The sequence below is a fragment of the Coregonus clupeaformis genome, chromosome 14 (genome assembly GCF_020615455.1).
Source record: "Coregonus clupeaformis isolate EN_2021a chromosome 14, ASM2061545v1, whole genome shotgun sequence".
Classification (NCBI taxonomy): Eukaryota; Metazoa; Chordata; class Actinopteri; order Salmoniformes; family Salmonidae; genus Coregonus; species Coregonus clupeaformis.
The window spans coordinates 39,770,611-39,793,100 of NC_059205.1; the positions used below are offsets into that span (position 1 = coordinate 39,770,611).

The window sequence follows — 22,490 nt, forward strand, 5'->3', positions numbered from 1 at the left end:
CTCTAGACCATTCTATCAGCCAATCAGGGCTGTGAATGTAAATATCACATTTCTAATTCAAATGTTTTTCCTAACGCCCATACGATCAGACTGAGCAGTTCAGTGGCCCAAGGAGGCTCAGGGAAATAAATGATTAAACACTTTTTTGAGTTAGATTTAAAAATAATAAACACACACAGTGAATTATTAGACATAAAGTGATTATTTAAAAATAAAAAGACAGCATGGGGCCTTTAAGTTACATTTGCCTTCAAACAATTGTGGGCCCCCTCCATTTTCTACCAATGCTCTTGAAAGGGTGTTTTTCCCCCCTGCCTCTCTCCATTTGTCCAGCACATCAGGTTGGATTTTCCCCCATTCTGTTTCTGGTCACTCAGATTGTGGTGTAGGGGTTGGGGTTGGGCAGGCTCAAATGAAGGATAATCTCCTAGAGGTCCTTTGCAGTGGGGGGTGAGGCCCGGCAGCAGCCATTCACTTTTTTTTTTTACACCATTGCAGCTGGATCTCAAAGCACTTCGATAAAAAGCTGAATGTTTTGCAGGCAGATCCTCAGGCTGGTTGCGGAATTCTTGCCTCCCACTGTTAGGAACCTTTTTACCCCTTAAGGGGCCTCTGCCATAACCGCCAGTTGCTTCTAGCTGGGCTGTTTGCAAATTGAACCTGACAAAAACAGTGGGGGTGAAAAAATTGGTGCATTTAGACGTAAAACAGCTGCAATTCTATGTTTTGATCAATAAAGAGGTATGATGTCTAGTAAGTTAGTTACATGAGTGATATGGTCCAAATTCTATTACTTTGCGAGCTCTGTGGGACTGGTAGCACACACCTGCACAGTTTAAATCTATTATTATTACAATGCCATTGTTCACTGTGAAAAAATACATTATAGCCTACTCAGCAAGAATCTCACTCAAACTAACTTGCAAGGCTGCATGCAAGCTGGCTACTACGTGTTTGTTAACCCAATTGCTGACTTGCAGGAAAAATAAGCAGAATTGAATAAAGAAACTGTAACAAAGTGAGTTTGTTCAAATCTAAAGACGCACGTCACGCGCTCCACGCAATATTAGTGTTCGAAGTGTCGATAGGTGATCGTGATCAGGCCACGATCAGAAGTGAGCATGGAGAGATGGTTCAGGGACTTCCTATAGCAGTCCTGTGGTGTCATTCCTGAAAGATTGATAGTAGAGTGGATCACAATCCCATCAATAAGGCCAATGCTAAGCAGCTTCAATATCCAGATACAATTAGAATAGGCCTATTTACAACAGTTTTGAAGCCAGTATCATCTAATTTGGTAGTTGCTTGGTCTTAGCAAAGTTCTAAAGGACAGTTCATTCCTGGACAACAGGGCCATGAGAAGAGAACCCACAAATTCAATCACACACAATGGCAGTAAAAAAAATGTATGTTTTTGTAGTTGAATGTCCTATTTATTTATTTTTTCACAGTTTACATTAGAGAGGCTCCCACATAAGATGATGCATATGTTTCTCATTAAAGTTAAAGCCCTTCTTACACTATTACCGTGGCAACAAGATCATTTAGTTTAAAGTATGGGACATGGTTTGTATAATGCAAGTTACAACTAAATGCAAGCTGTATTTTAGAGTTGATTTGGCAAACAATTAGAGTTGATTTGGCAAACAAATATCAAGATCAGAGTAAAATATTTTGTATTTATTGTATGTCTTAATGCTGTAAAAAAAGAAAAAAGAAAGACGAATAAAAGCTCCGGTTTCTGCAGTAGTAAGAGGTTTTCAAGCATCCTCAAGACCCCAACTCTGGTTTGCTCAGTTTGCAGGTGCATCACATTATATAGCACTAGTGATTCCAAGCATGAGCACCCCTAGTTATTTATAAAACCAACTTTACCTGCATACATAACAATTTAGGCTATGAAGGTAGCCTGCATATATGGCATGCTCGTTTTTATTCCAATTAATTAAATACATAGGTTTATCCTTTGTGTTTGTAAATTACTTTTTTCATTTGTCAAACAGATGTGCCATGTGTGAGAGAGAGTGGTGTTCAGCGGCTGTTGTGGGGGACTTGCCTATTCATAAAAATGCCTAAAAAAAGACAGTTAAGGAGGACGGACAGTGCACACAACTCGACGTCAACTGTGTGTAGAGTGACTGCCTAGATAGAGGTTTACTTTCCTCACTTACTGTGTGTAGGGGCAGGGTTAGTGATGTCAGTCTGAAAGTAACAGATAAAACGTTTCAGCGCGTTGGTTTGATCTTGTGAATAGGCTGTGGAGGAGGGCAAGACTGGCGGTTCATCAGCGCAGAAAATATATTAACAATTTCAAATGGGGATACAAGTGGACTTCACGCGCGCTTGAAGGTGATTTAATGAACTATTTTTCTTTGGAGAGTCTATTACCAGGACCAGCATTTAGTCTGATTCCAATTGACTTGCTCTCATCTCTTGTCTCATACCTTGCACTGTTACTTTGTAACTAAATGCAGAGTAAGGAAATAGCAAGTAAAATAACAATAGACAATAGTTTATGGTTAGGTTACTTATATTTCTGCCATTGTGTCGCCTAATGACTGCATTTAATTTAGTTTCACCTGAGGTTTATCTTTCAATAAAGCTTACCTTCACTGTATATGACTTTACAGTATAGCCCTTGAATGATAAATATTGGCTTAAAAGCATCAGCCAGCTTGTTCATTATTTTTGGCCACCCCTGCATCTTTCTCACAGGGTGAATCTTAGGTTAACAACAACTGGCACTATCGAAAATAGCATACAAGGGGGAAATTGGTGGCAAGACCTGAAATAACATTATTTTGCGCGGTATGGATGAAAACATTGAAAGCATATACTGAAAAGAAGATAAAGAGAAAACCACTAGTGACAATAGACTTCCCACTGAATTCTGTCGACATAGACATTCATTCCAAATTCTAAATTGATGCTGCAAATACAGTAGCCTAATAACAATAGTTTAATCCTTTGTATCATGGCAGGTTGCTCTGACCGTCACTTTCCCTAATAGGCATGGCCCATTTACAGTGCAGCAGGTTTCAAAGGCGAGTTGATGTGATGCGCGCAGGTGAGGCTTGATGCGAGTCAAATTGTCGTTTTCTTTTGACCGGAGAAATAGCCAGAAGCGTTTATAAAACAAATATCAATTGAACCTCAAAATGCAATAGCGTGAATATTTTGCGATCAGTCAATGTAACATACTACTACAGTTCCCCCCTTTGAGTGCACTCTATTTAGCTGGAAGGAAAACTGGCATCTGATGAAAATAGGTGCGACAAACCTGCCTTGTAAACACATGTGAATTAAAGTGTTAGTCTAAGTAAATGCTTAATAAAGGGCATTGAATGCATTGCACTAAATAGACCAGGCCAAACCAAAATAGGCAATTGCTTATGCAAAAAATAGGCTACCTGCTCAGAAATACACAGAGTTGCCCAGTTATAATTTAATGGGGAATAGGTGGTTTAATCAAATCGGATCTTGATGCTAGTGCATTCAACTTTTATATATTAGAAGGCAGGGTTCCAAAACTGAAAACATTCTAAAACAACAATTCCACATCTAAACTCCAAAATGTTGTGTCTCAGACTACTGGCTGTTGTCCTCATAATGATCAACACGTGGCTGCTAAACTCTGCTCAATCAGATAATATCCAAAGGTACAAACGCACAATGGCTCAGAGAGCTGACAATGAAGTGGCTCACTTAGCAAGTGAACAGTGCAGGTCCACTAGACAGCCGAGACAAGCAACATACTCAGCATCAGTTCTACATCTCCCTCCAGTGGCTCACCTAAGGAGATACACCACAAGGCAAAGTGGTCTCTATCACATAGCTCATCTTGAGGAGTCCTCCTGTTCAGGTGGGTGCAATTCTGATGCTAATTCTAACCCAGGACTGCATAGTGCCTCTCATTGGGGCAATGGTAAGAGGAAGGTTAGTCGGGGAAACTCAGAGGCAGTGCTACCCAAAGACAAGGAGGAGAGACATGTTAAGAGTATGGGGATAGTGAGTTCTCCTCACCTCAACTCCAGTAGAAAGCCTCCCAGTCGGCCTGAAGTGACAGTGGATTCAAACAGTGACAATGACAAACCAGAGGTTGATGGTGGGCGCTCTGAGGGCCCACACAAGCAGCTGATGCTCAAGAAGCAGCAGAGAGTTCCAACTGACACGTCCACCTTCCACAGAAGGGTCCGCCGTAGCCCGGCAGTCTCCAATGGTGAAGACAGTCAGGCAGCTTTCCCTGAAAGCATTGTAAACTCCCAGGGGATATTCTCTATGTTTCGGCAGCACAGTGACTATTCTGCTGAGAGTGAGGACTACCCTGGGGAGCAGGAGGGACCACCTAAACCCGGCCCTGCCAAAACGTTGTGGGGTGCCCAGATCCCAGATGTCCACCCTAAGTGGATGTCTGCTTTGTACTTTAATGGACAGAAGGAACAACTGAGGGTCAATCCAGCAGCTGGCATTGAGCTTCCTCGGGCCAAATTCAGTGTTGAACTGTGGGTCAAACCAGAGGGTGGGCAGACTAACCCAGCCATCATAGCAGGTGAGTGATATTCCACAACAGCCCCCCTCTCTCTCTCTCTCTCTCTCTCTCTCTCTCTCTCTCTCTCTCTCTCTCTCTCTCTCTCTCTCTCTCTCTCTCTCTCTCAGAATTTTATCTTACTCTGCTGACTTAACATGTCTGGGTTTGTTTAATTAATCATTAATAGAGGAATGTAAGGGTTACATTTAATTGTTAAAGTGTTAAATGTGTTAAAAATGATCAAATTCAGTGTGAAGACCACAAATGGCATGGTTGGGCAGATGAGAGGAATTGGGAAATCAGCCATTATGAGGTGCAAATGGGTTAAGGGGTGGAATCCCACTGGGCACACCACGTCATTTTAACATAGAAATGTGGGTAATTTTTGGTTGAGACATTGATCAATAAGATTTTAACCTTTATTCACCACTCAATAAGACAGCCAGAAGTTTGTTGAATTCCCAGTGTGTTATCACTATGCTTTCAACCATCTAAAAGCACAACCAAATTCCAATGGAAAAACAATGTCTGATTTTTGGTTTAGTTGTAATCTAAATGTGATATCACTGCACTTTCAACCATTTAAAAGTTCAAATGGGAATACAATGTCAGATATTTTGTATTTATACAACAACTTAATGTGTTGTTACTGTTCTTCATCTAATAGCACAACCAAATTACCTGGATTGTAGTTGAGATTACATTAAAAGTATGTAGTGCAAATGATCAATGCAGTTCGCGATTCTACACAGATATTTATATTATGTAGATCTCAGTGGAGGCTGCTGAGGGGAGGACAGCTCATAATAATGGCTGGAACGGAGCACATGGAATGGCATCAAACACATGGAAACCATGTGTTTGATGTATTTGATACCATTCCACCAATTCCGCTCCAGCCATTACCACAAACCCGTCCTCCTCAATTAAGGTGCCACCAACATGTGGTAGATCTCTACAGACCTGCAACCTTTGCATGCTCTTGAACATGCACGCTTTCTATGATTACATAATAATACTTTTTTAGTTACAGTAACCTCAACATGTGGACATGGATGAGTTACTCATTTTAAGGTTAAATACAATTTGTTTGTAAGATAGCCTTAACTTTAGGCTATTTACTGTATTACATAAGTCATATCGAATTGTTAGGTTGACAATACAACCAAATTTCAACATTTAAAGGAGATATATCTAGTGCTTGGATAGTTTAATCTGAGCCACTGCCTTAATCCTATTCTTTAACTTTTATTTTTGGTTTAGTTGGAGATGTGAATCCAACATATCATTAGTTAACTTGTCGACAAGTTAATAGGCTATTTACTGTATTGCAAAAGTGATTTTGAATTGTGTTTGGTTGTCAACATAACCAAATATCAACATTTGAAGGAGATGTATATTTTGTGGCACTGACTTAGTCTGACTTTAATTCCAGTCTACAAATTAATAATTGATATGTTGGAATCGCATCTCCATCTCAACCAAAAATCTAAGTTAAAGAATAGGACTAAATCAAATCAAACTTTAAATGCACTTTAGTCCTATTCTTTAACTTAGATTTTTGTTTGAAATGGAGACGTGAATCCAACATATTCATTATTACCTTGAAGGTTACATTTGACATCAACCAAAGCTTAAGAAACTCTAGGCCTATATGTATTGTCTATTTTTAGTTGAACCCTGGGTTGAATTGAAACAATAGCTGTTGATAACTTTGCAAATGTTATATAGGCCTAAATAGTATTATTGATGATATATGACTTATAGAGTATAGTTACATTACATTTTCTCAGTTAAACTTTCCCTTTGGAATGACTTCGATAGCAACAATGGATCTATTTAGTTATTGAGAGATCTCTCAATAATCATTCTCACGATATCACATTGGTAGGAGTCATTACAAATTTCAAAGCTAAGGAGGGCTGGGCTTGGTTAAAACCCTGGATGGGAGACCAAATGGATAGCTGTAGGTAAATCAACTCTCCGGTAGGAGGTGCTGCCCAGCCTATTGTTTTTTCTGATAATGGATATAACGTTGAAGATCTGACGTTGTTTCAAAGGTACAAATTCAACATATTTTATACCAGGTTTGTCTATGTTGAAAATTGGTGACCATGATGACATAATTCTATGGTTGAAAGTTCACCCTCAAAACAACAGTTGATTACTTTTTGCAAATCCAATGTATTTTCCACATACTGTAGATTCCATGTCACAATACGTTGACAAATTACATTGAAACAACGTTGATTCAACCAGTTTGTGCCCAGTGGGATGTTACAGATACAAGTGGCCGCCACCTGCAGGCTTGTTGTTTTGACGTCACGTCTTGAGAGGGTTAATGCTTAGTCATAGGCTACCCAGCAAATAGATTCATAGCCACATGTGATGAAAAGTTCAATTAATACATTTTAAGTTGTCCCAATCATTGGATTTATATAAAAAACTAAATTCCTTTTTACAAGCCTTGAAGTTTTGCCGTTTCCTCTGCAGTCTGTGAGGTAGGATAAATCAAAGATGTCTAGTTTAAAACTTCAAACAGTAGGAGTAAACTGAATTGCAAGGTTTATGTGGAGGTTCAATATAGATCAAATTGTTATTGATAGTGTAATCTCCTCGTATCCTGCAGGCGATATACCCACTCAAGTCTAACAGCAGAATAAGGCTAAGGGTTGAAGGCAATATGATATAGGTAATATTAATTAATTATTTCACTGCATGAATGTAGAAAATCAATAAAATAATCACAGTATTATTTGGATTGAAATAACAGAAGCGGGATGTCAGTATTGGGATGTAATTTATTGAATGATGTGGGAAATAGCCAGGATCAATGATTGTACCAGGGACCTCTCATATGTTAAAAGGCAACCACAAGTCCACAAGAGCCACAATGCCTGCAGGTTTTCCTCCTTGTCTTTTAACCAGGACTGGAGGAAGCAGCTGTGTACAATTGCTCAATTAAGGCCAGGATTCAATCCGATCGCACTTTGTCGGCTATGTGCCATTTAAAGGTAACTTTCCGGTTGAACTGGCATATGCAGCGTTTACCATGAATGCTGTCTCCGCGAACACGGGAACATTGCCTTTATAAAGTGCGTAGCCGACAAAGTGCGATCAGATTGAATCCCGGCCTAAGAATCATAGAGAATAGAACCCCCCTTACAAACCCATCTATCTATGCAATTGAAATTCTGAAAAAAGCCACACTTAGCCACACCAGGTGTGGCTATAGTTGTGTTTAGTAGGACTGTAGATACACTCTTAGATAAAAGGGTTCCAAATGGGTTCTTCGGCTGTCCCCATAGGATAACCTTTTTTTGTTCCAGGTAGAACCATTTTTGGTTCCAGGTAGAACCCTTTTGGGTCAATGTAAAACCCTCTGTGGAAAGGGTTCTACATCAATTCCAAAAGGGTTCTACCTGGAACCAAAAAGGTTTTACCTGGAACCAAAACAGGTTCTCCTGGGGACAGCTAAGTACTGTGGCTACCCTCCTCCTTTGGGAAGTGCTCATGTTTCCACCTCCTTTGGGAAGTGCTCATGTTTCCACCTCCTTTCAGTTTCCCTTTTTTTTTTATCTTTCCTCTTTATGTCACTTATATTCATCATGGCCTACAAGCTTTGGACTCAATCTTTAATGACCCTTATGTGACATTTCACAAATTAGTTTATTCCACATTTATATTATCACATTTGTTTTTCTATTAAAATAATGCATTCCTGCTCCTGGTTTGATTGGTACAATTACCATTTTGACAGACTAGTTTGACAGAAGTAAATGACAGACTAGTTTTATCCTCTACTCTTATAAATCTGCCCCTCTATTGTTGCCAGATTATTATACAGTATCAAGACTTTTACTTGGCAGAGATGCTGTGTTTTAACCACTACTTTGAGTGAATTAAATGCTTAACCATTATATTGGCCCACCCTCCTAAGGGATATTTTCTTACAATTGCCAAGCTTTCTTTTCAATATCCCAAAAATGTTCAAGTTTTTGTGTGTACAGTGTCAATGGAAGGAAGGTGAAGGGGTTCCCTGACCTTTAGCTGTCCCAGCATAGAACATCTGGAAGCCAGATGTGAGTCTCTCTTTCTGAAAAACAGCTGTGAATCAGTGCCTTCGTTTAGGGAAATAGCTTCAACCCCTCAACTCTCTGTGTAATTTGGCTTTAATTACATTGGAAGAGGATGCTCAATGTTTATGTGTTTTTACAAAATAATATTTGTCTTCCTTTTGTGTAGGGGTTTTTGACAACTGCTCCTACTCCTTAAGTGAGAAAGGATGGTCAGTAGGTATTCGGACAGTAGAGCCCGGGGGGAGAAAAGATGCCAGATTCTTTTTTACACTTCGTACCGACCGAGCTCCCAAAGCTACGACTATCTACGGGTATCAGCGATACCACCCTAACTCCTGGACTCACCTGATGGCCAGCTACAATGGTCACAATATGACCCTCTACATAGATGGTGCCAAGGTTGCGGAGAGCCGTTTGCAGTCTGGTAACCTCTACAGCCCGTTCATGGAGACCTGTCGAACACTTCTTCTCGGTGGGGACCAGTCAGACCTTGGGCATAACTTCCGAGGGCATATCGGGGGCATTGTGTTATGGGTGCTCCCTCGCACTCACGAGGACCTCCTGAAAGGGCGCTCTCAGATTGATAAGAGGGAACCAAACCTCGCTCTCTGGGCGGACTTCTCCGAGGTAGAGCAACAGTGGAGTCCTCATAAGGAGGGCTACCACCCGTCCATAGTCATCATCCCTATCCCTGAGCAGGAACATGTGTCTCCCTTCCTGCCCCCTCCCTGTGGATTAACAGCCTGTGACAACACAGACATCATCCTCGGCTACAATAACCACTGGCAGCTGCGCACAGAGAAGAGGATCCGCTACCGCATTGTCAACATCTGTAACGACGACGGAAGCCATCCCACCGTCTCCCAGGCCCAGATCCAGATGCAGCACCAGGCACTTGTAGAAGCCTTCCGGTCCCACAACATCAGCTTGGAGCTGAGCACGCATACTGTCCAGAACACATCTCTACGCCAGCGCTTCATCCTAAGCAACTGCCAGATCAGTAAGATTGGTAACAGGCACTGTGATGCGGAGTGTGACCACACACTGACGGGCCATGATGGTGGGGACTGTCTGCGCCTGGGGCCCTGCTACAACTGGAAGAGGCGGGACGGGGTGTGCAACAGAGAGTGCAACAGCATCCACTATGACTTCGATGATGGAGACTGTTGTGATCCGGAAGGCACAGATGTCCTGAAGACATGCTTCGACCCAGAGTCCCCAGACAGGTGAGATATTTTCTTTCAATTTGTTTTTGGCAGGAATCCTCAAGCCTGCTCCTAGAGAGCCACAGCAGTACTGCAGGTGTGATGGCACTAGGCTAGAACAAAACCTGCAGCAGGATTGGAAATCACTGGTCTATGAGTTTTTCTGTAACACTTTACATTAGGTGCTCTTATACCTGTGCTCTTATACCAGTAATTACTTTAGTAAGTAGGAAAAAAATATGAATAGTTGCTGCGTTGGGCAGTTGTCCCAATCGTTTAGACATACAGCAGTAATTAGTCACAAACAATACCTTTATGCATTTCGGGGTCCAGAGCAGTCTTCTATCTAATTTCAAATAAAATTAATGCATTTATAATGGTGTTATTTACTAGTTCTGACAAAGAAAAAAATAGGTTTTGTCTCTGTCATCCTTAGCCTTCCTTAGCTACTGCAACCAGAAAAGTATTGTGCTGCCTGCCCCTGTATTTATGGGACTTTGTGCATGTTGTGAGTTTTTAACGATAATGACGGTAATGCTATTGAGGCTCTACAGAGGCCTTGGGAGCTTAACAGCTAATTAGCGATATCTTGATTTACTAAAGAGGCCTTAAGTGTCTGTCTTCAAGGCACACAAATTTAAACTCTGGAACAGTTTTCGAAAGCAAGTGAAACTGGGAATGGAAAGAGAAGCCAAAGTATACACTTATTATGGCTAAACAATGAACGCAGAAGTCTCCTCCGCTCCGTTCTATTCTTTTTGACAGGCAGGCTTATTTGGGTTTCAAACAAAATACATGATGTCTTGCCATAATGTCTTTCTTGCTTAATAGTGCACAGCATGTAGGTAGAAATACTTAACCTGCATTTGTTGTCTGATCCATTTCACAGATGTGATACAAATCAATAGACGATCTAATATATATATATATATATATATATATATATATATATATATATATCAGGAGGTTGGTGGCACTTTAATTGGGGAGGACGGGCTCGTGGTAATAGCTGGAGTTGAATCAGTGGAATGGTATCAAATACATCAAACACATGGTTTCCATTTGCGCCGTTCCATTTGCGCCATTATTATGAGCCGTCCTCCCCTCAGCAGCCTCCACTGATTATATATCTTGATATACTGTGCATGTTCGAGCTTCCTATGCATTGCAAAGGATCATAGACTGCATAAAATGAGCTACAATTTCCTGTAGATTATATATGTTAGGTTAATTGTTTTATATATATATATTATTTGAGGTTATTTTCAGGCTGAAATACATTGGGGCTCCATTCCCAAACTGATTGTTGGGGTTTATATGGTATTGATATGATAATTATACATTTTTATTTGAAGCAATATTGCAATGAATTTGGGGGTACCTGTCCAACAGAACCAGTGACTTTCTCTTCTCAAGGCGGCATACTGTGTTAGAAGTTGCCTAGTTGGTAGCTGGTAGTGGTGTGTCTTTTAGGTCAGAAGTTTTCAGACAGAGTTCCTGATCTATTCAAAATGAATTCCCGCAGAGATTACCTGGGCACTAATAATACATTTGGAGTTCAGTCAGTCAGTGTGTTGTTTTGCACAGAGAGGGAGGGCTGGTATTTGTACTTTAAAGAGGAACAACAGCAGCTAGAAAGCCAGGCCCCAGACAGATATAAAATGAAGTGTGTGGAAGGCATGAGCGTAGAACTGACTTCTGATTTATAGCTTGCAATGATGTAATCTCTCTTTATTACTTGCCAAAGTTTTCCCTTCCTCTTACCCTTCACTAAAACTGTATGAATTGTGAATCCACCAGAGATGCAAATGCTTCATAAAACAGGGCTCTCTGGAATATCTGCAGCATAGGTCTTTAAAAGGTTCTTGACCTGAGCTAGTTGGAAAAGTGCAATCTATTGACTGCAATCCAGAATTTTAGAATAATTAATGCAGGGATGACATTTTGATGGCATCTGTAGAGTGTACAATTTTATCTTTGGCTCTGGGATTTTTGGTATTTTTCTGTCTGAGTTATTGTCCAGGTATCTGCAGCTCTGCAATAGAACTCAATCCCGAGCCAATTGCTGTCACTACACAAATTTGTTGTTCAAGCAGACAGAGAGACAGCCATGAGGAATGGCCAGGTACCTGAAGATTTAGGCAACACAAGAAAGAGAAAGGAAAAACGAGGAGGACATTTTAGCCATTAATGCTGTGATATTCCCCTGCTGCTGAAGGGATCCAGAACTGGTTGTTTGAATCCGTTTGCAAGGCAAACTGGGTGGATCTCAAAAATCACTTTTTCTCCAACAATGAAAGAATCAGGGTTTAAATTAAGCATGAACAGAATGGAACAAAATATACATGGCCTTTGAATACGGTTCTCCAGTCCCAGTTCAGATTATCCAAGAAACACAGACGATTTTGAACATTATTCTATAAAAGTTGTGCAATATAATAATTTTTTAGGAAGTAGGCAATGTAATACCCCCTTTCCGGATGTATTGTTTTGAAGTTTGTTTATGAATATTAGAGTTCTCAACAGACTGAATGTTGTACGAAGCTATACTGAATGGATTATATCAACCAAAACAGTACTTAAAAATGTAGAATTCAACATAAACAATCAATGATTTATTAAAAACAATCAATCTATATTTCATATGTTATGAATATGTATTATGAAGCTCATTTGACCTAATGCTAAATTGGAGCACTGAAGCAGATTGGCACAGCTTTTGCTTGTTTAATTAAACTTTAATGTAAGGCAGGCTACACTTGGTCAGTTCTTGGGTGGTACACATCCAAGAAACAGTAGGTGGTTCACTTAATGGGCTAGACGATTTGGCAGGTTTCAAAAGGGCATTAAGACTCAGACCCTTTCAAATTAATGGGCCAGTGATAGGTGCAAAGGCTTTCCAGCTATAACAGCAAAATAGATAAATGACGCGGCATATTCTAGAGTAAGGATTGTGAAAACAAACTGTCAAATTGACCTACTAAAAGCAGGGAATTCAAGAAAAAAAAAATGCTAATGACATATACTTCTTCTCCTTGCTGCAGAGCCTATATGAGTGTAAAGGAACTGAAAGAGGTGTTGCACCTGAGCAGCACAGACACCCTCAACGTTTTCTTTGCCAACAACTCAGCCCGTGAAGAGTTAGCAGGGGCTGCAACCTGGCCATGGGCAAAGGAGGCCCTCAACCATCAGGGTAAGCTCAAATCAAATCAAATCAAATTGTATTGGCCACATGCGCTGAATACAACAGGTGCAGACATTACAGTGAAATGCTTACTTACACTTACAGCCCTTAACCAACAGTGCATTTATTTTTAATAAAAAAGTTAAATAAAACAAATGCAAAAAAGTGTTGAGAAAAAAGAGCAGAAGTAAAATAAAATAACAGTAGGGAGGCTATATATACAGGGGGGTACCGGTGCAGAGTCAATGTGCGGGGGCACCGGCTAGTTGAGGTAGTAGAAGTAATATGTACATGTGGGTAGAGTTAAAGTGACTATGCATAAATAATTAACAGAGTAGCAGCAGCGTAAAAAGATGGGGTGGGAGGGCAGTGCAAATAGTCCGGGTAGCCATGATCAGCTGTTCAGGAGTCTTATGGCTTGGGGGTAGAAGCTGTTGAGAAGTCTTTTGGACCTAGACTTGGCACTCCGGTACCGCTTGCCGTGCGGTAGCAGAGAAAACAGTCTATGACTAGGGTGGCTGGAGTCTTTGAGAATTTTGAGGGCCTTCCTCTGACACTGCCTGGTATAGAGGTCCTGGATGGCAGGAAGCTTGGCCCCAGTGATGTACTGGGCCGTATGCACTACCCTCTGTAGTGCCTTGCGGTCGGAGGCCAAGCAGTTGCCATACCAGGCGGTGATGCAACCAGTCAGGATGCTCTCGATGGTGCAGCTGTAGAATTTTTTGAGGATCTGAGGAACCATGCCGAATCTTTTCAGTCTCCTGAGGGGGAATAGGCTTTGTCATGCCCTCTTCACTTCACGACTGTCTTGGTGTGTTTGGACCATGATAGTTCGTTGGTGATGTGGACACCAAGGAACTTGAAGCTCTCAACCTGTTCCACTACAGCCCCGTCGATGAGAATGGGGGCGTGCTCAGTCCTCTTTTTTTCCTGTAGTCCACAATCATCTCCTTTGTCTTGATCACGTTGAGGGAGAGGTTGTTATCCTGGCACCACACGGTCAGGTCTCTGACCTCCACCCTATAGGCTGTCTCATCATTGTCGGTGATCAGGCCTACCACTGTTGTGTCGTCGGCAAACTTAATGATGGTGTTGGAGTCGTGCCTGGCCATGCAGTCATGGGTGAACAGGGAGTACAGGAGGGGACTGAGCACACACCCCTGAGGGGCCCCCGTGTTGAGGATCAGTGTGGCAGATGTGTTGTTACCTACCCTTACCACCTGGGGGCGGCCCGTCAGGAAGTCCAGGATCCAGTTGCAGAGGGAGGTGTTTAGTCCCAGGATCCTTAGCTTAGTGATGAGCTTTGAGGGCACTATGGTGTTGAATGCTGAGCTGTAGTCAATGAATAGCATTCTCACGTAGGTGTTCCTCTTGTCCAGGTGGGAAAGGGCAGTGTGGAGTGCAATAGAGATTGCATCATCTGTGGATCTGTTGGAGCGGTATGCAAATTGGAGTGGGTCTAGGGTTTCTGGGATAATGGGGTTGATGTGAGCCATGACCAGCCTTTCAAAGCACTTCATGGCTACAAACGTCAGTGCTACGGGTCGGTAGTCATTTAGGCATGTGATCTTAGTGTCCTTGGGCACGGGGACTATGGTGGTCTGCTTGAAACATGTTGGTATTACAGACTCAGTCAGGGACATGTTGAAAATGTCAGTGAAGACACTTGCCAGTTGGTCAGCACATGCTCGGAGTACACGTCCTTGTAATCCGTCTGGCCCTGCGGCCTTGTGAATGTTGACCTGCTTAAAAGTCTTACTCACATCGGCTACGGAGAGCGTGATCACATAGTCATCCGGAACAGCTGGTGCTCTCATGCATGCTTCAGTGTTGCTTGCCTCGAAGCGAGCATAGAAGTGGTTTAGCTCATCTGGTAGGCTTGTGTCACTGGGAAGCTCGCGGCTGTGCTTCCCTTTGTAGTCTGTAATAGTTTTCAAGCCCTGCCACATCCGACGAGTGTCAGAGCCGGTGTAGTACGATTCAATCTTAGTATTGTATTGACTCTTTGCCTGTTTGATGGTTCGTCGGAGGGCATAGCGGGATTTCTTATAAGCGTCCGGGTTAGAGTCCCGCTCCTTGAAAGTGGCAGCTCTACCCTTTAGCTCAGTGCGGATTTTTCCTGTAATCCATGGCTTCTGGTTGGGGTATGTACGTACGGTCACTGTGGGGACGACATCATCGATGCACTTATTGATGAAGCCAGTGACTGATGTGGTGTACTCCTCAATGCTATCGGAAGAACATATTCCAGTCTGTGCTAGCAAAACAGTCCTGTAGCTTAGCATCTGCGTCATCTGACCACTTTTTTATTAACCGAGTCACTGGTGCTTCCTGCTTTAGTTTTTGCTTATAAGCAGGAATCAGGAGGATAGAGTTATGGTCAGATTTGCCAAATGGAGGGCGAGGGAGAGCTTTGTATGCGTCTCTGTGTGTGGAGTAAAGGTGGTCTAGAGTTTTTTTTCCTCTGGTTGCACATTTGACATGCTGGTAGAAATTAGGTAGAACGGATTTAAGTTTCCCTGCATTAATGTCCCCGGCCACTAGGAGCGCTGCCTCTGGATGAGCGTTTTCCTGTTGACTTATGGCCTTATACAGCTCATTCAGTGCAATCTTAATGCCAGCATTGGTTTGTGGTGGTAAATAGACAGCTATGAAAAATATAGATGAAAACTCTCTTCGTAAATAGTGTGGTCTACAGCTTATCATAAGATACTCTACCTCAGGCGAGCAAAACCTCGAGACTTCCTTAGTATTTGATTTTGTGCACCAGCTGTTGTTTACAAATATACACAGACCGCCACCCCTTGTCTTACCGGAGTCAGCCGTTCTATCCTGCCGATGTAGCGTATAGCCCGCTAGCTGTATGTTATCCATGTCGTCGTTCAGCCACGACTCGGTGAAACATAAGATATTACAGTTTTTAATGTCCCGTTGGTAGGATAACCGTAATCTTAGGTCATCCCATTTATTTTCCAATGATTGAAGATTGGCTAATAGGATTGATGGGAGCGGCAGTTTACTCGCTCGCCGTCGGATCCTTACAAGTCACCCCGACCTACGTCCACGATATCTCTGTCTCTTCCTCATGCGAATGACAGGGATTTGGGCCTTGTTGGGTTGCTGTAGGATATCCTTTGCGGCCGCCTCGTTGAAGAACAATTATTCGTCCAATACGAGGTGAGTAATCGCTGTCCTGATATCCAGAAGCTCTTTTTGGTTATAAGAGACGATGGCAGAAACATTATGTACAAAATAAATTACAAATAACGCGGAAAAACACACATAATAGTACAATTGGTTAGAGGGCTGTAAAACGGCAGCCATCTTCTCCGGCTATATCCCTTCCTTCTGTCTTTACCTGAATCAAAGACAAAAGTCATTAAGCTACACAACCCTTCAAAAGGATATGCATGCTAAAACATGCCCAACTAGATTATATTGATGTCTATTGGATTATGGTTAGTAAAAGTTACACAAAAGTAAAAAGCAGAAGAGGAGCAGGTAGGAATTTCTCTTGTCTTCAAAATCTGGTTAAGATTCTCTCTCTCCCCCTCTCACTCTTGCTCTCCCTCCCTCCCACTCGTTCACACTCTTCCTCCTTCACTCTCCCCCTCACTCTCCTCATCTCTTGCCCTCCACTCTTTGTTCTCAGTATTAGCCGTAACAACATTAATGAGCCTTAATCCTGGGTATAAAAGAAAACACTTGCAGCACACATAGATTTCCTGGCAGATTGCCTCCTAATCATTAGGGCTTTCTACTGTAAAGACAATCCCAACAACAACCAAACAAAAACAAGAAATACCAGGGTAATGCCCTGTTGCCATTCATACATCCTTGCCAGCCCATTTGACTGTTTAAGCGCTCGTTAAAGCTAAGAGTTTTCTCCTCACATCCAGCTCTTTCATAAATCCCAACTTTACCTGAAGTGGGAAGGTCTTTTTCTAATTGGTTTGGACTCGTATTATTTTGGCTGTGTATTGCTTAAGAAATTGTTCTACCAAATAAAAAAGACTGTACTGTGTTACAGTCAAGTTGCTTCTTGTAAATTATACTTTAATCTTCTATTCTCTCCTGTGTATTCCCTTCCATCTACCGAAGAGCTTTAAATCACTCACCAAGAGTGCTTGGCCGCGTAGTGAAACCCCTTTAAAGTATTATTCTCTGTTCAATCAGGTCTGTTGTTGTGTTCCCTCTGGGTTGTGTCTTACCTCCTGGCACATTCATTATGGGCCCTGGGGATGGCGTGCGGAGCATTCCAGCACAGATGTCCTTTTCTTCTTCCTCAGGGTTGATTTGCATCAACAAGCCAGTCAGTGTTTTGGGCTGGGCTTTCTCTGATGTGTCCCTGATGGACCACCGTCTTGCAGGTTTCCCTCCCCTCTTTCAACCCCACAGCTCCCAGAATTTAGGATATTTCACTCAAAGCCATGAATGATACGGGGAGAGACGCAGTGGTGTCACGACTGTAAGAGAGAAGAGAGACTTTGTAGTGTCAGTTGTGTAGTTACTTTTCCCAGTCTTCTTTTTTAACAAACTGTCAAGCTTGTATATCAGATGACACAGGAATATATACAGTGGGGTTCGAAATGATTGACACCCTTGATAAAGATGAGCAAAAATTACTGTATAAAATAAATAATTAAAATACTGAGCTATATTGTATGCTCAAAAAAAGGGGGACATTTTATACTAATACAATTGCACAGAGAAATTGATTTTTTTTCACACTTAATAATTTTCTCTCTCAAAAAGGTAGGGTTCAAAATTATAAAATGAATTCCCTTCAATACCTCACCTTGTTAGAATAGAGGCACTGAGCCTTATTCTAAAATGGTTTATGAGTTGGAGAACACAGTGAGAGGGATCTTAAACTATTCCTCCGTACAGAATCTTTCCAGGTCCATGATATCCTTTGTCTACGCTTATGGACAGCCTTCTTCAATTCAAAGCACATGTTTTCAATGGGTTTCAAGTCCGGAGACTGAGATGGCTATTGCAAAATGTTGATTCTGTGGCCAATTAACCATTTATTTGTGGATTTTGATGTGTGCTTAAGGTTATTGTCTTGCTGGAAGATCCAAGTTTCAGCCTCCTGGCAGAGGCAACCAGGTTTTTGGCTAAAATGTCCTGGTACTGGGTAAAGGTCATGATACCGTTAACCTTAACAAGGGACCCAGGACCAGTGTAATCAAAATAGCCCCATAACATCAACGTTTCAAAATCCAAGGTGAGGTATTGAAAAGCATTGAAACAGGGGTGTCAATCCTTTTGAGAAAAAAAGTATTACTTGTTAAACAACATCTCTTTCTCTGAGCAATTGTATTAGAATAAAATAATATAATTTCCCAATTTGTTTTTGCATATAATATAGCTCTGTATTTGAATTATTTATTTTGTAAAGTCCTTTTTGCTCATCTTTATCAGGGTGTCAATCATTTCGGAGCCCACTGTATGTTTACCCAGACCTGATGATTTATGTCTGAGGACAAACCATGAGAACCTTTTTAATGAGTCTCATCAGGACTTACGGTCAGGAAGTTTTCATCTGACAAGCGGATCCTTGTAATACATCTGTCAATATTTACAGGTTATAAATGTGCTATTGAAGTGAAGTTGTCTCAACGGGCCCAGTGGATGTCCTCACAAATTGAATAGTCTTTCTAATTAGAAAACAAATAGCAATTATATTCTATTCCAGCTCTTGAAGTTGATAATGGTCAATAACCTCTGATTCCATATTTCATAAATTACATCATAAGAAATAATGCAAATTATTTCCAGGGATAGCACTATACTTGTTTCTTACATGCTGAGTTAAAACTGCTGAGTGTTTGCCTCATGTCTAAGTGGTTAAAAATGTCACATCGTTTAGGGTTTTTATGACATTAGTTGGTTATAAAACCAAATGTTAACATTCTATTATTCAGAGGGCTTGTCAGACAAAATGTGTTCGACTGTTTGCTTGAGATGGCAAGCTTGACTAGCTAGTCAAGAAACACACAAAAAAACATTGAAACAGAAAGAAGTTGACATGAACAGAGATTGTGTCCAAAAAAACGATGTCCCACTGTGATCATGGAGCTAGATCCATCGTCTGGGATAGAAGGTATTTACGGGCTCTAAGAAATACCACCTAAGTATTTGGGAAGCAACAAAGGCAGACTATTTCAGCTATCTCACCACCTGTTGAGTTCTGTTAGAATGGTAACATGACAACGATATCATCCCATCCTATCCACAGGTGGAATGGTGCTCAATCCATCATACTTTGGCACCGCCGGACACAATAACACAATGATCCATGAGATGGGCCATATATTTGGACTGTATCATGTCTTCAAGGGGGTCAGTGAGCGGGAGTCCTGTGATGACCCCTGTCAGGAGACCATTCCCTCCATGGAGACAGGAGACCTATGTGCAGACACGGCTCCTACACCAAAGTCTAAGGCCTGCCATGACCCTGGCCATGTCAACGACACCTGTGGGATAACGCTCTACAAGGACACACCGTACAACAACTACATGAGTTACACAGGTAGGTCTACTGTAACCTCTCTGCAATGCAGTCAGCATAAGCTAGACTGCGTCCCAAATGGCACCCTATTCCTCATAGTGCACTACTTCTGACCAGACCCCTATGGGCCCTGGTCAAAAGTAGTGCACTATATAAGGAATAGGGTTCCATTTGGGACACATCCCTAGATTGAGGCAGTGGTGCTGTATTCCTACTGCAAGACCACAAAGGTCTACTGTATATATGAGGTTACAGTACGTCCAAGTGTATTGCATTTGGACTATGAATTGCATAGTATTGCTAATTCATCCACATCAAACTTGAGTGATCAAAATTCCCTTTGCTGTTTAGATGATTTCCGCTGGGGACATTGACTCCACTCTACTTTCACTTCTTCTCCTCAGACGATAACTGCACCAACCATTTCACACCAAATCAAGTGGCTCGGATGCATTGCTATATGGATCTAGTCTACGAGAACTGGCTGAACGGGAGAAGGCCCACCCCCATCCCTCTCAAGCCCATGATGATTGGACAGAGCTCAGACTCTGTCTCCATTCATTGGCTTCCACCTGTAAGGGGGCCACTTCACCAAAGGTAGAATAATCGTGAAGCTACATTTTTTCCTCATATCAACAGTAATGAGATAGGATACATCCCAAATGGCACCCTGTTCCCTATATAGTGCATTACTTTTGACCAGGGCCCATAGGGAGCCCATAGTGCACTATAAAGGGAATAGGGTGCCATTTGGAATGCAGAAATAGATATTCATAGACAATTTCAAAAAATGTCTGATACTTACATTTGAGCACCTCTATTGACAGTTCTCCTACAGTGGATAGTGTAAACTGCAGGGACTGTGAGGCAGACGGTGTGTACCATCAGTATGCCTATGAGGCCACCTCGCCCCGGGTCTGTGACTCATCCGGATACTGGACACCTGAAGAGGCTATTGGTCAGTATTTCTGTTTTGTCATTGATGGACCTGTGTGGCTCATATGGTAGAGTATGCTGCTTGCAACATCAGGGTTGTGGGTTCAAGTCCCGATGGGGCCACACAAAACAAAATGTATGCATGCGCCTCTGTAAATACATTTGGCTAAAAGTGTCTGCTAAATGGCATATATTATGATAATTACATTGGCCACTAGTAAACAGTCTAGTCTAGGATAGAAGTCTCAAAGCTGTTACATTGCATACTCAGAGGCATGTCTCTGACACTCCAAAAACATAATAAAGAAGGCATGAATTCATCGTCTGAGAAAAATGACTGACTTGAATTTATTGGATGTTAGTGTGATATTACAGTGAGGGAAAAAAGTATTTGATCCCCTGCTGATTTTGTACGTTTGCCCACTAACAAATACATGATCAGTCTATAATTTTAATGGTAGGTTTATTTGAACAGTGAGAGACAGAATAACAACAAAAAAATCCAGAAAAACGCATGTAAAACATTTTATAAATTGATTTGCATTTTAATGAGGGAAATAAGTATTTGACCCCTCTGCAAAACATGACTTAGTACTTGGTGGCAAAACCCTTGTTGGCAATCACAGAGGTCAGACGTTTCTTGTAGTTGGCCACCAGGTTTGCACACATCTCAGGAGGGATTTTGTCCCACTCCTCTTTGCAGATCTTCTCCAAGTCATAAAGGTTTCGAGCCTGACGTTTGGCAACCTCGAACCTTCAGCTCCCCTCCACAGATTTTCTATGGGATTAAGGTCTGGAGACTGGCTAGGCCACTCCAGGACCTTAATGTGCTCTTCTTGAGCCACTCCTTTGTTGCCTTGGCCGTGTGTTTTGGGTCATTGTCATGCTGGAATACCCATCCACGACCCATTTTCAATGCCCTGGCTGAGGGAAGGAGGTTCTCACCCAAGATTTGACGGTACATGGCCCCGTCCATCGTCCCTTTGATGCGATGAAGTTGTCCTGTCCCCTTAGCAGAAAAACACCCCCAAAGCATAATGTTTCCACCTCCATGTTTGACGGTGGGGATGGTGTTCTTGGGGTCATAGGCAGCATTCCTCCTCCTCCAAACATGGCGAGTTGAGTTGATGCCAAAGAGCTCGATTTTGGTCTCATCTGACCACAACACTTTCACCCAGTTCTCCTCTGAATCATTCAGATGTTCATTGGCAAACTTCAGACGGGCCTGTATATGTGCTTTCTTGAGCAGTGGGACCTTGCGGGCGCTGCAGGATTTCAGTCCTTCATGGCGTAGTGTGTTACCAATTGTTTTCTTGGTGACTATGGTCCCAGCTGCCTTGAGATCATTGACAAGATCCTCCCGTGTAGTTCTGTGCTGATTCCTCACCATTCTCATGATCATTGCAACTCCACGAGGTGAGATCTTGCATGGAGCCCCAGGCCGAGGGAGATTGACAGTTCTTTTGTGTTTCTTCCATTTGCAAATAATCGCACCAACTGTTGTCACCTTCTCACCAAGCTGCTTGGCGATGGTCTTGTAGCCCATTCCAGCCTTGTGTAGGTTCTACAATCTTGTCCCTGACATCCTTGGAGAGCTCTTTGGTCTTGGCCATGGTGGAGAGTTTGGAATCTGATTGATTGATTGCTTCTGTGGACAGGGTGTCTTATATACAGGTAACAAGCTGAGATTAGGAGCACTCCCTTTAAGAGTGTGCTCTAATCTCAGCTCGTTACCTGTATAAAAGACACCTGTGAGCCAGAAATCTTTCTGATTGAGAGGGGGTCAAATACTTATTTCCCTCATTAAAATGCAAATCAATTTATAACATTTTTGAGATGCGTTTTTCTGGATTTTTTTGTTGTTATTCTGTCTCTCACTGTTCAAATAAACCTACCATTAAAATTATAGACTGATCATTTCTTTGTCAGTGGGCAAACGTACAAAATCAGCAGGGGATCAAATACTTTTTTCCCTCACTGTATGTCCATTTTGAACATACACAAAACATTCAGTTACAGTTGAGTTTCTGCCTTTCTGCCC

The 22,490-nt window shown here is 41.9% G+C and overlaps 1 protein-coding gene across 1 annotated transcript in view; it reads left to right on the forward strand.

Annotated features, from left to right (window-relative positions):
* The first annotated feature begins 3,430 nt into the window (after window positions 1-3,430).
* LOC121580911 (pappalysin-2-like) overlaps window positions 3,431-22,490 on the forward strand; it is a 95,179-nt gene continuing 76,119 nt past the window's right edge. Inside the window, exons 1-6 of the mRNA XM_041896096.2 lie at window positions 3,431-4,549; window positions 8,774-9,833; window positions 12,857-13,005; window positions 19,241-19,534; window positions 19,918-20,110; window positions 20,341-20,471. Of these exons, the coding sequence (XP_041752030.1) occupies window positions 3,574-4,549; window positions 8,774-9,833; window positions 12,857-13,005; window positions 19,241-19,534; window positions 19,918-20,110; window positions 20,341-20,471 (2,803 nt within the window). The 5' untranslated portion in view covers window positions 3,431-3,573. The remainder of the gene's footprint in view (window positions 4,550-8,773; window positions 9,834-12,856; window positions 13,006-19,240; window positions 19,535-19,917; window positions 20,111-20,340; window positions 20,472-22,490) is intronic.